Source organism: Prorops nasuta, unplaced genomic scaffold, assembly GCF_024137725.1.
Source record: "Prorops nasuta isolate Cenicafe-Biocafe unplaced genomic scaffold, Cenicafe_Pnas_1.2 PNAS00004, whole genome shotgun sequence".
Classification (NCBI taxonomy): Eukaryota; Metazoa; Arthropoda; class Insecta; order Hymenoptera; family Bethylidae; genus Prorops; species Prorops nasuta.
Window position 1 is genome coordinate 4306289 of NW_027116801.1, and position 15952 is coordinate 4322240.

Below are 15952 nucleotides of genomic sequence, written 5' to 3' on the forward strand. Positions count from 1 at the left end.
AAAATTTCTCATCCAAAACACCGATTTTCTACGATATTTGTAACTTAAAACTGTTCGTTTCCCTCTTTTTACTAAAATTGATGTTATCTTACTTTATTTATTTATATGCAACGGCCTGACCTACGTCGATTCTGCTTGGAAAAAAAGCCGATCGAAGTTTACGATAAAGACAGAGCGTGTAGAATCTATAGCTCTCTCTTTCTAATATGATGTCACACTCTGTCACGGTCGTCGTAGTAGTGATGGCACGGAGGAGAAGCTGTAAAATTGTATAAACGTAAGTTTATGCTTTGAAAAGCTATTTATCCTTTATTTCCATATTTTCAGTATTTTTAAAAAATAATGCGTTGTTTGGACAAATTGTTACCTGGATGTGCAACAGGTGTTCGTCAAAGAAAAATATGATTTTGTATATTTTTTTAAAAATAGAATTATTTATTTCAACTTGCTGTAATAAATTATCTTAGAATCAGGACGAAAGATTTTTAATTTGATGACACAGACAACAAATTATCGTTAGAAAGTTTTTTTTAGATATTTGTGAGAATATAGTCACTGTGCGTCTATTAATTAATCGTATGCTACTTAGCGCGATTCATGAGGTTGATTGTAGTATGACTATAAATCAATTATATCGTGGACCTTTGCAATTAATTTTTTGTAATACCCAAAGGATTGAAAAAATATTATAAAAATAGTATGACGGATTTATGTGCATTTCTAACAAGGTATATTCAATAATTTTGTTTTTAAAAACTAAAATATTGCCATTCGTATGATTCTGATATTTTGTCGCTTAACCGGTTGCGCGAAATCTGGAGCAAATACTTAAACGGATATTACGGCACTTGTACGCTTGCACATTTTTCATACTAGCAATATTATAGTTTTTCTTATGAATCTTAAACTTTATTTATGAGATTCTAGATAAAGTATTTCCGCCTTTAAAATCTGGTGACTTGACGATAAAAGTAGAAAATTTTGTTAAAGTATATAACAAAAATAACAGTAGGTCTTTTAAGCTTTAAAAATTTATCTTACAGCAGTGCATTCCACGTAATTTAAACCTGCTTCTGCCATATGATAATAAGGTATCTTCACTTGTGAATACGAGCATATAATGTTTCTTTAAGACTCAAGTAAATATTTACTAAGTGTGCACGTAACCTTGCTTTATAATACGACATACATGTACAGTACATGCAAATAACTTATTCCATAATATGGATTTGCAAAAGTGCTTTAGGCTAAAAATATTTTCATTTACACTCAAATGTGAAAGTTGGCTGCTTTATAAAACTTTAATTATTTAGCTTTATTACATTTATGTATGTCACGTGCCTTTTCACTAAATGCAAAATGCGGACACCAGGACAAACGTATATTTCCAAGCATATAATGGCTATTTATATCCTGGTGGGAATCTTAATTAATGAGAGCTGAAATGATAAATATCGTCGTTCGTCTTTATCGACATTGGCCTACCAATCAAAAATGAATGTGAAATAAAAACTCTTAAAATTATCTGCTTCTAGAATATTGCTATACTATACGAGCTTTTATTTTTTTATAAGTTCTTTTAATAAAATAACTAATTAAACACGGTTAGTAGTTAAACCATTTTATAAAAATAAAAATGTTTTCATTAAATCTCTTTCTATCAGAGATACTTTGAAATCATGGGTAGAATATTTCATTTTCTCATTTATCAATACTCAATAACTTATTATCTGTATATTTTCTATAATAGTAAATTTGTCTCAAATATCAAACCCATGAACATATTGAACGAACGCCTGAAAATAGCACATGGCTTTATTACCCAGATTCTTATTGAAAGGTCAAAGTTATAACCTTTAATACATGTTCATTTCTCACGAATCTTGTTTAGATGACAACGACCAGTTAGTGCACGTGAAGGGGCATGATGACCTTCAATTTTTACGTAATTTCTGTGTAACAATTTATTATCCTATCGCCCATACCTATAATGTATTCTGGTTATCATAAACATTTTATAATTAAGTCTGCTACATATATCAACTTTATAAAAATTTTTTCTTTTTTCTTTTAGTTCTAAAACAATTCCAATCGTACAATTACTTTTTTTTTTATTATTATTTCAAAGTCAAAATTATGATATAATTAAAAGAAACAAATTATTTATCAATCTCTCCGTGAGGCTATTTAAATCATAAGAAACTACACTTTCAATTGCATTTCATTTCATTGTGTCTCTGCGGCAACTCCTTGCACTGCGCCCCGTTTTAAGCACGAATCGTTCGTTTAGCAAAATCGCATCAGTCCACTGTTTCATCAGCAACTCATAAATAAAGAAGCAAGAAATAACATACAACTAAAGTACCTTAAAGTAGAAGTTTCACGCTTCATCTTGGATTATTCACAACATTGTAATTTTTATTATGTACCAAGTGGTGTTCATTTGAACTTGATTTCTTCTAATTTAAATTTTTTGAATACCACTTTTCTGAAACAGTGTATTTTCTCTTATCTTTACAACTATTCAATGAGATACACAAAATTCTTAGGTTATCATTTGCCATAGTAAAATAGATTATTATTTGCACGAGTATTAAGATTACGCTCCATATTGGGTAAGATTTGCATATTGAATACGATAAGATCTCTAGGATATGCGAGGTATTTTGATTAAAAGGTTGTATCATTGAAAGTTCGCGTTCAATGTGTCAATGTACCGAGATATCGCTTCCGGACCCATAAACGAGCTCGTTAAGTTGAAAGGGAGGATTCGCCAGTTCAGCGACCTACTTCTAACATCGGGACAGAAAACGAAAGGCACGAACCGAGAAAACTCAACTGGACTAATACGTGTTCGCCGCCCATAAATCTGTGCTACGTCTATGTTCCTCGCTATACCTTCGGATAACTGCGAGAACTTGCAGTGGTGACCACTTTTTGTCAGGACGAGTATTTATCTCGTGCACGCTTCGCGCCTCGTCCCTTTTGATACGGGCGACGTAGCTTTCAAATAAATACCTGCTCGACACGCATATGATTAAGTCACAAAGTAATTATAAGCCTCTACCATGTGCATCAAAGCCTGTTGCGGGTATTTCAAGTTATTCCGTAACGAGGATTTCTCGCTTATTTGTGCTTAGCCATCGGTAAAAGCTGTACCGAATATTCCCATGCACATATTCATGGTATTTTTGTTATTTTATATATTTACTGTTTGTCTTCGTTGTAAAAGATCTACTTTTTAAATGATATTGCTCTATACATATTGTGTATGAGTGGTAACAAATATGAAAATTATTTGTTTATCATTGTTTAGTTTTTTAATGTAGTATTTTTTACATGTATCTGCGACATGATTGAATTGGCACGTGCAAGAACAACGCGGCTATAAATAAGCACTATGTAATTAAATCAATTTTTCAGGAAATATAGGATAACAATTATAAAAACTTGTTACCCTATTTATCTGACAATCTGTAACAAGAACTCTCCTCTCTACAAACAATATAAATATTGCAAGGTTTTAAATTGTAACCATTTTTAATATTTTAGTTGTGTAACGTTTCTTGTCGAACGTTTTAATACTAAACGTTCTGATTAATTTTTATATTCACGTGTTGTTTATTTAAAAAAGGTTATTTTACCAGTAAAATGCAACTTTATTTTTGGAAAAATTCATAAGAATGAGATTTTGTATAACATTTCAATAAGGATGCTCGACGTCACAATGTAGAAATAGTGATTCTGCGGTTAACAGTTGTCATACTTCCCATTTATTCGTATTGACGTTCTATGCTGCACAGTAGGAATAATTACACTTTGAAACAATGTAAGCTTAACGCTAAAGAACTATTGCAGCTATAACAGAAACTTGAAGTTTCTTATAGTTATTTTCTTTCATTTTCTATTGCTGTTATTTTTTGGCAATATAACAAGTTAACAAAAGAAATACAGTTATTTGAGTTTCGATGTTCGCAATCGGTCCATAATTTGTCTTTGATCGTAATGGCAGTATTCTGTTTATTTTACGATGAAAATCTCTTACAGTAGTCTACGATTAGTTTCGCAGTGCTGCTTGTGAAGTGCTTGGTGCTTGTCAACGGTACCAGAAATTATGATGAGCGTGAGATTAGAGACACCGAAGAGCTGAGAGGACAAGCGAGGTCAAATGAAAATAGATCAGTTAATAAAAGTCTATTATTACAGCAATTAAATTAGTCCGAGTTTTAATCTTGCTGCATCGATTTAATTAATTTCTCCATGCCACTTCCGAAGAAATTACAACTTTACTCTAAGCTTCTATTCCAAGGAACGTCGCACTCATTTCCTTCCACAAGATCAAGCAAGACCCGATTGATTTGTCCGGACGCGAATGTATGCTAAGATATCTTTAAAGCGGGAATCGGGTGCATTGAGATTATCCTTTCATATCGTTTGATCGTACTTGAATTGAACGAGGTAAAAATGAGCAAGCAGGTTATTTGCTAATGCGACGATCGAGCCTAAGTTCCTACTTGTTTCTTGACTTTTCTTTGCTGCTTCCACAAGCTGTTATGACTTATCCTAAATATAAATGGATCCCCAAAGTGAAAGCTTGAATAATTTACTCCATAGATACTACATTTTATGTAAAATTGATGTGCAGTATGAGGTCATTTGATATAAGGGCTGCTAATGATATTGGTAATCTGTCGATTTCGAATTAGGTTAACAAGATTTCCAATCAATTAACTGTTACAGACGTTTCTACGTTTTTGTATTGTAAAGTTAAGCATCAGGATAGTTATTTTGTATGCTTCATTATAGAAACACTTTATCACTAATTAGATCAGTTTTTTGGATAAATATGACATTTTTCTTCCTCTCGCTCATTCGAACTTCCAGTCTACGGATATCTAGGTTTATGATGTATTAGAAGTCCAATGGCTATTTTTATGATTCTACCCATCGGTTGCAACTTTAAGGATAATATGAATTATTTATTGGTTGCTATTTGGCTAATGATCAAATAGATTACTCCAATTAAGTAATGGACTAGAAAGCTTTTAGTAATATCTTATGAAATATCTAAATGTTACTTTTATTAATCGTTCTGTAACACCTTTTTTAACATAGAGTTCTACAAAGGCTTTTGATTGTCAAATAAGCAACCTTGACAAAATTTAATTCATAAAGTGCGAAAAAATAACACCTTAGTTTTTAAACAATTTTGCTGTCCAAGTTTTGCATTAGAATTAAGCTGACATCGGTGGAAAGGGTTTGTGGAACAAGTTCCAGAGAGTCGAGCGAGTTTTCTGGACTCGTAGAGGGGCTTTCCCAAATAAAATAAAACTAAGGTCATCCAAAGTAAGGCATATGTCTGTTAATAAGACAAACCTATAAACCGGTCTCACCGGGACACTATAAGACACTTGGTCGACACTTCCAAGAATGTTATACGCGACACAAAGCGATAATTTGATTCGATATTTATGTATCGCTCGGGAAAGATCTGTTAAGTGGATCAAATATTTTCTTTATTTTTCATCAAACACGTAGAGGCATAGCTGCATAAATATTTATAATCAGGTTGAAATTTGCACAAGCCCGCCCTTCCTACATCGAATTACTTTACTTTCATATGAATGCTGTAATTGCGGTAATTGACGTAGTCACCGTTTGCGCGTGACGTGATTCTACGGATCGGTAGACAGTGATGAATGAAAAACGTGCTTTTCTTATTTTCCTTTAATACCTTTCACTGCAAGCATGATACGAATGTAAATTCATAAATTTCATCTAATTTATTAATCATTCTTCCCGATCAATTTCTCTCCACAATCTATGCGCTATATTCTATGTGCTATCACTACCTGCTGCAATCAAATGTTTGAAGTTTCTATTCAACGTGATTTATGTTAACCAGCAGAATCAAAGTAAGCTCGTCGGCAACAGGACATTGACAGTAAAATATTGGTCCAGTAACTCTATGGTTGTTATCGAATAAGAAAGAAAATAAAATCAATCCTACATTTTGCTGCTCCCTTTAGATGTGTTAAGAGATGTTCACGTGGGAATTTATGTACCAACCTGCTGACATTTGTTTTTGCAGAAAGCAATATATTTTATCTAGCATAAAACTATTTTACATCAAGGTTTCGATAGAGATATGATAGGATAAAGGATCAAAGGAGTATCGATATCGACCGATTTCAGGAATTTTCTGTTGTTTTAATTTCAACAGCTTTCTCTGGTATGTCAAGTTGCAGGATGTAAGGAGGACGTATAACGTTTTCGCTTGTTGTATGACACGCCGCTATATTCTTGCACCAGTGCAATTTCTCAAATCCTTGATGAAAATCATTAGCCGCTATGCAACTATCGTGAAACGAATACGCTGACTGAGTGCTAATGACTGAGCGAAATTAATGTTATACCCTAAAGATTTTATTGCACCAAATACGCGAGCTCTTGACACCTTCATTTAGTCCTGGAATGCTGCAATCATTTATCATTGTGTCTAGAAAATAGTTTCAGGTGTCGATAATAATCATAACTGTTATTAAGTAGGAACCCTGCGTAACTATTATACACTCGAACGTTATTACAAATAAGCGAAGAACTGCAGTTTTGTGTACGAGTTACGGGAATTCGCGTTATCCTATCGAAACATTAGATGGAAAAAGTTTAAGAGGAAAATTAAGATATTCGACGATTATTGCAATAATTGCCAAGTTCGTGACTTTATTGGCAATAATTCCATCGTTTGTACGTTAATTATAAAAATTATAGTAATTTTCTAAGGCAAACATAACCAGTAATGTTTATGCTTACTATAAGACAGCTCAATCTAACGAACGACTATTACTCGCTTAATGAAACAAGCGATTTCGTTAATATATTGTTCGCACTTTTATTCCATACGAACTAAGATAGCAATAATATAATAGCCCTTGCAAACAAAACCGTACCTCATTATTACCCAACGGCCACAAAACTTTTAAGACTGTCAAGAATGAGCGAGCGAGAGAATTGGGGTAGAAAAATTATAATTCGATAATGTTCATCAAGTCGACCACGAGCTGACAAGAGTACGAGATAAGGAAAAAATTTATGGTTTTCAGGTATGAAGGAAAAGGTCCTACAAGGTGTTGCATAGAGCCCACGCGGTATGTAACTGCAATCTCAATATAGCTTTATCCAAGTCTAAGCCGTATGGACCGTTACCCCCACCGACCTAAATGCACCGTGTATAAATGATCAGGACGCATTCTAACCACTGCACTGTTAGTGAGCTTGTCCTCTTCCGTGTTACAGTCTCTCAAACTACGTGCGATTTACCAACAACGACACCTGTTTTTCGTGCTATGTCAAGCGTGTGAAGAACAATTGATGTTCTCCAGGAAGTTCGTCCTTGGAAAAATTCTTCCGCATTTGCTTGTTTCAAGCCGGCTCACGATGTCGACTTTTAGCACTGGCTCTGACGTCTGGATTCTATCATAAGGACGTTGATCACTTGGACTCTACAATGGTAGCAGTAGTAATGAAGTGTGACTTTGTTCGGGTCGTCGTGTCCTCGTGCGTCCCAGGACGTTCAGTAATGATCGCCTCGATCGTTCTTCTGTTTGTTTTCTCCTTTCGTACTGTGAACACTCAGATCTCCGAAAATGTCACCAGCAACTTTGTCGATCGTTGCCGAATGGATTGCTCGCTGCAAGGGGATTTTCAAAGCTGTGGAAAATATAGGGTGGTTAGATGGCTAAACGATGTTGTGAGGGAAAAGGTAAGATTTCCTTAATTTTATATGTATATCCAGTTGATTTTAGGATTTATGAAAACTTCTGTGTTAATTTTGTTTATAAACTTTTTGGCAAACGTTAAATTTTTGTAAAATCTATCTTATCCCAAAGATGACTTTTCTTAGGAATTTACTTACGGGCCTTTTCGAATAATCAGAATACCATCAATGCCCCATCAGACACTTTTACCGAAGCTACCTCGAACTCGAGCTTTTCGAAGTGGGATAGTAGAAACGTTAAATTTTGTGAGAGATGCGGCTGAGGATTTACTAACAAAACGTGCCATTGTTTACACTATTGAGAATCCTACTACTGGACGGGGATTCTCCACTGCCCCAATGATCGTCGATGCGGACGAGCTTGATAACATAGAAAGAAAGAGTGAAGGTATTTTTTTTAAAAATATATTTATTATTTAATTATCATATATTTCAATTTTTCTTAAGGGGCTGCATCGAGCGGAAAAACTGTGTGTTTCCAAAAATCTATAAGTTTATAGGAATATGAATTTTTTCATAGGGACTAAACTAGTTCCTTTTTATCTGTTTAAATTAAGTAAAGCCTTCTTTTTCGATTTAAAAAAAAAGAAGATTTTATTGTGCTTATAGGCAGAATTCACTGAGTTCCAAATTTGTCTTCGTTGCGCTATAGTTTATTCAAAAAATATTTTATATAAATATAGAAATATTTGCTTCTTTTTAGTGTCAAATTGAATTCTGCCAAAGTTCAGTAGAGCCTCCCTTTTGTAAGATCATTGATAGGGAATAATACATAATTATTAATATCCGACTGTTTTTTTAAGTCGCAAAACGAGGCTTTACTTAATTTAAATAGATTGGGAGGAGCTAGTTTGGTCCTTATGAAAAAATTTATATTCCGAAGATTGTAAATTTATTGGAAATACGATTTTTTCGCTCGATGTATCCCCCTTAAGCGTTGATTTCATTGATGGCTCAAGCTTTTTTTAAATTAAATACTAATCTGTTACATTACATTATTTATATTGCATAATGTAAAACATCTATATTGATTGAGTTTAATAGCATTTTGTTTAACTGCCATTAAATACCAGTAATGATGGAAGTCTTGCAGGACTCTTTGCAAGTTTCTCACATTAGCAAGTCTTTGTGCTTTTATTTTCTGAATTGAGTTATAACATTTGAAATATTGTTTTTCTCAGGTGAATGGAGAATTTTCAAGAAGAAAAAAATGCTGATTTTGCCTATTCTTATATTATTGAATCTCTTAAAACTTAAGTTACTTCTGATACCAATCTTCCTTGGAGTCCACTTTATCAAGAAAATGATTGTTCTTGGTTCGTTCATCCTGCCATCGATTTTAGCTCATTTGAAAATATGCAAAGTCCCACCACCACCCACCTATCCTTATCAGGCATGGGCAACGGCAGATGAAGTTCCCGTAGACTATCCAGCCGGTAATTACGATATATCATATCATCTATTCGTTAATAATTACGAACTACAGATATAATGTAAAAACCAAAAAGGGTTAAGAAAAGTGGTTGATAATTTGGTAAAGACATGTATTTGTAGTAAAGCAGTTATCTAGTAGATAGTAGCAAGGACTTGTAATAAGACCACGAAAAATCGGAAATACCGCAAAATTAAACGCTATAAGGTAGAACGTAAAGCAGGAATGTAGTACAAGTTCATCTTAATCAGGAATCTTGGTAACACATATACGAAGTCTCGAGGCATCTAGCACGGACGTTCAGAGTGTGCGCTTGAACGCCGATAGATGACAGCTCTCTACAAAAAGAGCAACAGAATATGATTTCCGGTGTTTTAAAAGCCTCTCAACATTGGTTCCAATGTCGTATAATAAAAATTGTAAGATAAGAAAAAACATAAAACAGGTTTTCCTATTTACAAGATTTTGCAAAATCATTATGTTTATAAAGCGGTTGATACATTATTCGAAACTAATGTCGTTTACCATTAATTCAACGAATTTATGGGTCAGGGAAATGAACGTAGAGAATTATGGTGGGCGGGCCAAATAATATATTACACAGGAAATATGTAATTTTGTTTATTGCGTTGATTCGAAAATAACAAGGTTTTTTGTACTAATTTTGTACATTTTTCTGAATACAGGATTTGGTAATGACGACGCTGGCTGGGCTCATCGAAACGATATTCAAGGACACTACGGATATCCGGGATATGGTTATCGTAATCCTTATGGATGAAATCTTCAGTTTTAGTTGAAGCGTAAATTAACACGTTAACTAAAATAACCTGAATCGTTGATTGATTCCGGGGTTCCTAAGGCAATCCAAGAATTACAGTTCGTGTTCCTTCTCTACTTTAAGTTTCAAGAGAATCGGGTGTTCTGGATAGAGATAGATCTACAGAAGCGTAGAATGCTGGCGTTTTACGCATATTAATACTGAAAGTCTCTTTGTACATGTATTGGATAGCCTTATTAACGGTTAATGTGTTAATTTAAGAAGCTGCGTCATCTAATATATTCCCAAAGAATTATGTAATGAGTTTTGTATTCGCTCCCTTTTCTCTCTTTTTTCATAAAGACTTGATTATACGCGTTAAGAAATTTATTGGTAGGGAAAGTATTTAAGTAATTTAGATAGACTATGATCGATTATCCCGCTGCAAAATAATATTACAAGAGCTTAGAATGATGGTGATGTATGATCTTATTTACACTTTTTTATAATTGTTGATTATTTATTTTAATTATAGGATCAATATCTTATGTACAAATCCATTTTAATCTACTACTAGAAACTAATATAGATATGATTGTAATGCTCAAGGAGACTTTCAGTTTTGTTATTTAAGGATTATCCGTATTTTTGTACAGTGGGCATTTTACAACATAACTAAATACAAATTTATACTTATTCGTAATAATAAAAACAATATTGTACCTAAAGCTTCAAGAAAACAATAATGTTCCATAGAACAAACGACCTACATGTATTGTAAACAATAAACTGAATGAAATAATTTTACATAGCAAATTGGCATTATCATTTAACGGTACCACTACAACATTTTGCATACTGCGAATTGTATGATCTGAAAGGCTAAAAAATGTCGAGAAGTTGCATATATCTGGTGCCTTATTTGCTTACGATGCAAACTCATCGTAGTTATTTACTGGTAAACGAACTGCATCCGAGAATGATTAATGGCAAGCTTTATGTCGAGGTGACAAGTAATTCTGTAGAGCGTGTGTGACTTGCTGCAGCGCGTAAGAAGTGATGGTTCCGTGGTCAAGGTCACCCACGAGAAGAAGTCGAACAGGTACGTTGGCCCCTGGAACGACTGACCTACTGACAGATTTGGACGCATGCCCGTGTGTGCTCGCCCAACGATAAACAGTCCTCTCTTCCAACACACACTGCTACGCACGTATTTCCCAGAGCGTTCCTATACTTTTACACGGTTGACCCACGCACGTACGTACGCATCCACGCACCGATCGAGGGACCGTTATCGATGAACGCGCGCCCATTGGCTACTCGCTCCCCGAATATTATGTCTATTTGCGTATATCGAGGCTCAGTCCCGCCTTGAAGAAATTGGTCCATCCGCAACAACTCTTCTAGATCATTGCTACTAACGACTACAAAGTTAATTAACAGTATCATTTAACTGGAATGCTAAATAATTACAAAGAGTACTAATTTAGCTACGGAGAGTTTGCCTGGAATTGATCGAATTTTTAACTTGTAAAATTATTCTGGAATATAGAATAAGTTTTGGATAAACTATAACAAGCAACGTGAATACCTATTGTAAATGTGAGAGTACTGTAAAGTGGAGGGAACTGCCAGCATTGGATGAATAATAAGTAACGAAGCTTTCTTGGAAAAAACTTTACCTGGTTTCCTCCAGGACGAATCATGCTTGAATGGTATCTCATTGATTTGCATGCTGATCTTTTCTAACTGTCAAACCGACATCCTGAGTAGGTTTTATGCTGACTAAAGAAATTATTAAAAATATTTACTTATGAGAACTGTTAAATATATACAGATTATTATATTTACTTACTATAGAATTGGTAAACACGTTGATTTTATATATATTAAAGTAAGTCAAGTGAAAGTCTATAGCCACAGCCTGAAAAAATACGATTCGGTACGGTTTCAAAATTCTACCCAGTGAATGGGAATAAGAGCTTACACGTTCGGTTCGAAGCAGTTGCAGGAACCGGCCGTTGCTCTTGAATTTTATTGTGGACGGTTCATTAACTCCAGTGACGTAGTTGTTGTCGAGTTTGGTGAAATTTCAGAATTCAAGAGAGTATATAGCACATACCGATAAATGTCGAGTGTCTTTATCAATAATACATCATATACATATATAAATGTGCAGCGATCACAACGCGTGACGTGGACACGTTGATCGAAAAGCCGGTTTTCGTCGACATATTTCGAGGCCTCGCTGCTCACCGGACAAATCATTCGTTATGTCTGGCACTAATTCCGCTACTGAGCGATGCGAGTATGAAATAACGACGATCGGCATAGTTTTCGGTGGCGAGCATGGAACAATGGCTTTATTCGAAACTAGCGCGCGCTCGTTGTAATCAATTACGTTTTGTTTCGAGCATGATAATTCACTACAATTTTTTTTTTGAGCACGTCTTCTTAAAATATAATAAAACTGGAGAGAAACTTTGAGTAATTGAAAAACTTCTGAATAAATGGGCTATCCAGTTTTATCACGTTCGAATTAACCTATTGGCTGAGTAAGACGAGTTAGTCGATCGTTGGAAAACTAGTTGATAGCTTAACAAAAAATAAATGTGTCTTTTCATCATTATTTCTATTTTTCTAATGGAACTGAAGAAACTGATCAATATAAAATACTTTTTGTGAGGCTAGCCTGATGACATATAGCAAGTAAGATACAGATGTCCCTGATTATTTTCTTTTAATTTTATTAATTTGGTTTTAAAGCCTTCAACAATTCTTATTATAAATGCAGTAATAGCTTTCGGTAATTAAAAAAAAAAAAAAAAAATGGCAATAGTCTTTTAATATGCAGCGGTTTAACATTTTATGTTGCTAAAGCTGTGTGAAGATTTGGGGTTAACCGCATTTAACTAGGTTGATAATAAAATTTATCAAACATATTTTTCAAACACACACATACCCATCACTTTTCAATCCTAAATAACATTAACAATAAAACAAATAAAAATAATTATTTCTCGTCAAAGACTACGACAATATTTAAAATTTTTTTATTCTCGTAATATTACATTAAATTCAACAATCGCATAAGCAATTACACAGGCAATTTAACTACAACAATTAAAACTATATAAATATTAATAAAAGAATAGCTTATACAATTATGGCGAATTTCCTAAATGAAATGAAAATGAATGAAAGTTCAATTTTTGATAGACTCTCCGGAGGATATGCGATGGTTTTGCTTCTTCGTCGAATTTTACAGTCTGACCAGGGTGAACCTTCGTCGTTCCGTCCGGCACTCCGCTGCTTGGTAGTTTGGGTTTAATAATAATAATCTTGAGCACGGAAACGGCACGAGAATCGGAAGCCAAGCTCAATCGGATATGATGCGACACGATACGTGACGTGCACTCGCTCACTCACGACAACTCAACCGTTACATACTGACGTTATACGACAGCGAAAAAGTCGCATTAACATAACGGATCACTGTCAGTGTCATGCCTGACTCAGTATTGGTCCTACCATCCTCCAGTTCTTTTAACTTCGAGTCATCTCTTCATTTACTTGTTCGATGTTAATCAAAAATCGACTTTGCTTTTTAAGATTAAAAAAAAATTGTTTAGCTCTAAAGTTTCTCATGCTAACTTAATTATTGCTGTCATAACGTTACATGATTGCTTTAAATAGAGCACCTGCTATTTTCATCTGAGAATGAAATACGATTAATTAGAGTCGGCTTGCTTTTATGTAGAGACAGAGCCAACTCTCTCCTTGCAATATGGTTGTTTCCCTGATTCAACATGTATAATTACTGCGACAGCGATTAGCTCACATTTGGAATGCGAAAGTGTATCTAGTTGGATATTCTTTCAGCGTTGTAAGCGAGGTAACGCCACGCTTTGTTTGTAATTATTCCCAGGCTAATAAGAGCTTTTTTTCCACATGACGTCACAGTCTCTCTCTCGTAATTATGATGCGTGCTATTAATTATGATTACCCATTGCGTGAAATATTTTATAGCAACACGTGGCCTAACTGGTTTACGTCTCTTTTATATATTTACGAGAGAAGCTATTAATTTTAATAAAGCAGCATCGATGACAATTTTTCGTTAATCGAGAATGCTTCTTTCGAGAATTTATCGAACAAAAATATTATATGTACATCAGAACTTATATACATATAGGTAACCCAAAAAATTTGTATATACGTTATAAATTAAGAAGAATAATTCTGTCATTGTTTATGAGGGAAGCTTTTTTTAATTTGTCCATTTATTGGCGATAGCTAAGAAATTGATGTAAAGTGTGCCATTGAACTTTATATAAATACTTTATAATTTAATGTGATATATATGACAGTTTTCGAGGTGTGCTATGGACTTTTACACTAAGAATGTTTAAAACAAGGATTATCACCAGATAATAATATTTTTCCAAACGACGATTCTTATTTACCACTTATTTATGCAGTGATGAAGCTATCGATTTTACTTCTGCTTAGAGCTAAATACACGATATCGTGACGATTCGTCTAAGTTACTTAAACATTAATCCGGATAAGAGTGACAATCTATGTATAATAAAATGTAACTTTATATATAATTAGTTCCTGTAATATGCATATAGCCTTTTATAGGATTTTGCTTGACATTTAAAAAAAAACTCAATGATTCTCCTTAGGAAGAATGTGCATGTTGCTATAAACTTGTGCTACATTTATTTTTAAAGAGAGCTTTTTCTACTAGAGTCCGAAATCTTTCATAGCCCACGTAAGAAGAAGTATAAATTGACAAAATGCAAGCATTATGCTAGAGACTTAAAATGCAGCTTACCGACCGACCGCCTTAGATAATAATTGTTTCGCGACTAATAATTTTTCAAAAGACTAAACGCCAATTTATTTCTCGGTGGTGACTTGTACCACGTGGTTACTGGCAGAGGTTAAAACGGCAGGTCGTAATATTTATGTTCTAGCCAATCATCCGAGCCGTGCGAAAGAAGCCTGAATTCGCGTTATACAGTCGTGAAATTTCCGGGGTCAACGAAATTACGTGAACGCGAGCTTGATGTAATCGTAGCTTTAGACTCTCTTGGAAAATCGTACGATTTATTTACAAAGCAACGACTACTTGATTTGCATTCAGGTACGATAACTCGTAAAATGCTAAAAAGGCAATTGCTCTTGAATTTGGATTGTAGACAGAATGTAAAGCACCAACATTAACGTGACTTGCGATGTGAATTCAATTTTTGACAATCTTTTCACTTACACCGAGATTCGATAGCGTTAAAAAACAAACGTAGGTAAATTGTTTAATAATGATATATTCGTCAAACTTTTTCGAAAAAAAAAAAAGAATGACAAAAAGAGCGCGAGTATATCTGTGTCCTGGATCGATCCAGAGACACACCACCGTATCTCGGAATTTCGGTCGTGTGGGTTTCCGCAGAAAAGTCTTACCGGTTCCTGAATAAGAAAAAGGTGAAATCGGTTTTGTAAAAGTTGCGAGCAAGCGCCGTTAGTCGACGAATTCGATCGGATTTGAATACGCAGCCGGGGCGTCGCGACGCTCGGTTCCAGGTTAGTGTCTTCGGAGATGGGAGAAGGAGAAAAGAGAGTGGAGATAGAGACGCGGGAGGAGAGAGACGGATGAATGGAAGACGAGCGAGAGAGGCTGAGAAAGGCCGAGAAATCGGAAGATACGACGAGAACGAAGGGGCGGCAGAAAGAAGAAAGGTGGAAGAGGAAGGTAGAAAGGAAAGAAGTGGAGTGAATGACGACGACGACGAAGACGACGACGAAGGAACGGACGGACAAACGGACAGACGGATGGCCGGGTAACCCAGATCGGGTTAGTCCACTCGATCCTACCGTGTACGGAGACCGCTTGTCAGTATAGTGCCGACCGCCGTGCACGACCCGACTTTCCGAACGATTCTCGCTCTCCGTGTGTCTATCCGTACTTCTCTCA

General features: G+C 34.9%; 1 protein-coding gene across 2 annotated transcripts in view; it reads left to right on the forward strand.

Moving 5' to 3' along the window:
* LOC136772649 (uncharacterized) overlaps positions 1-10601 on the forward strand; it is a 38058-nt gene extending 27457 nt beyond the window's left edge. The window contains exons 1-5 of one of the 2 annotated variants that reach the window (XM_066725756.1): positions 255-277; positions 7297-7762; positions 7904-8165; positions 8959-9213; positions 9896-10601. In XM_066725756.1, coding sequence (XP_066581853.1) covers positions 7508-7762; positions 7904-8165; positions 8959-9213; positions 9896-9990 — 867 coding nt within the window. In that variant the 5' untranslated portion in view covers positions 255-277; positions 7297-7507 and the 3' untranslated portion in view covers positions 9991-10601. Of the gene's footprint in view, positions 1-254; positions 278-7296; positions 7763-7903; positions 8166-8958; positions 9214-9895 lie in introns of those variants that run through there. The other variant, XM_066725755.1, reaches the window with a different exon arrangement.
* The last annotated feature ends 5351 nt before the right edge of the window (positions 10602-15952 follow it).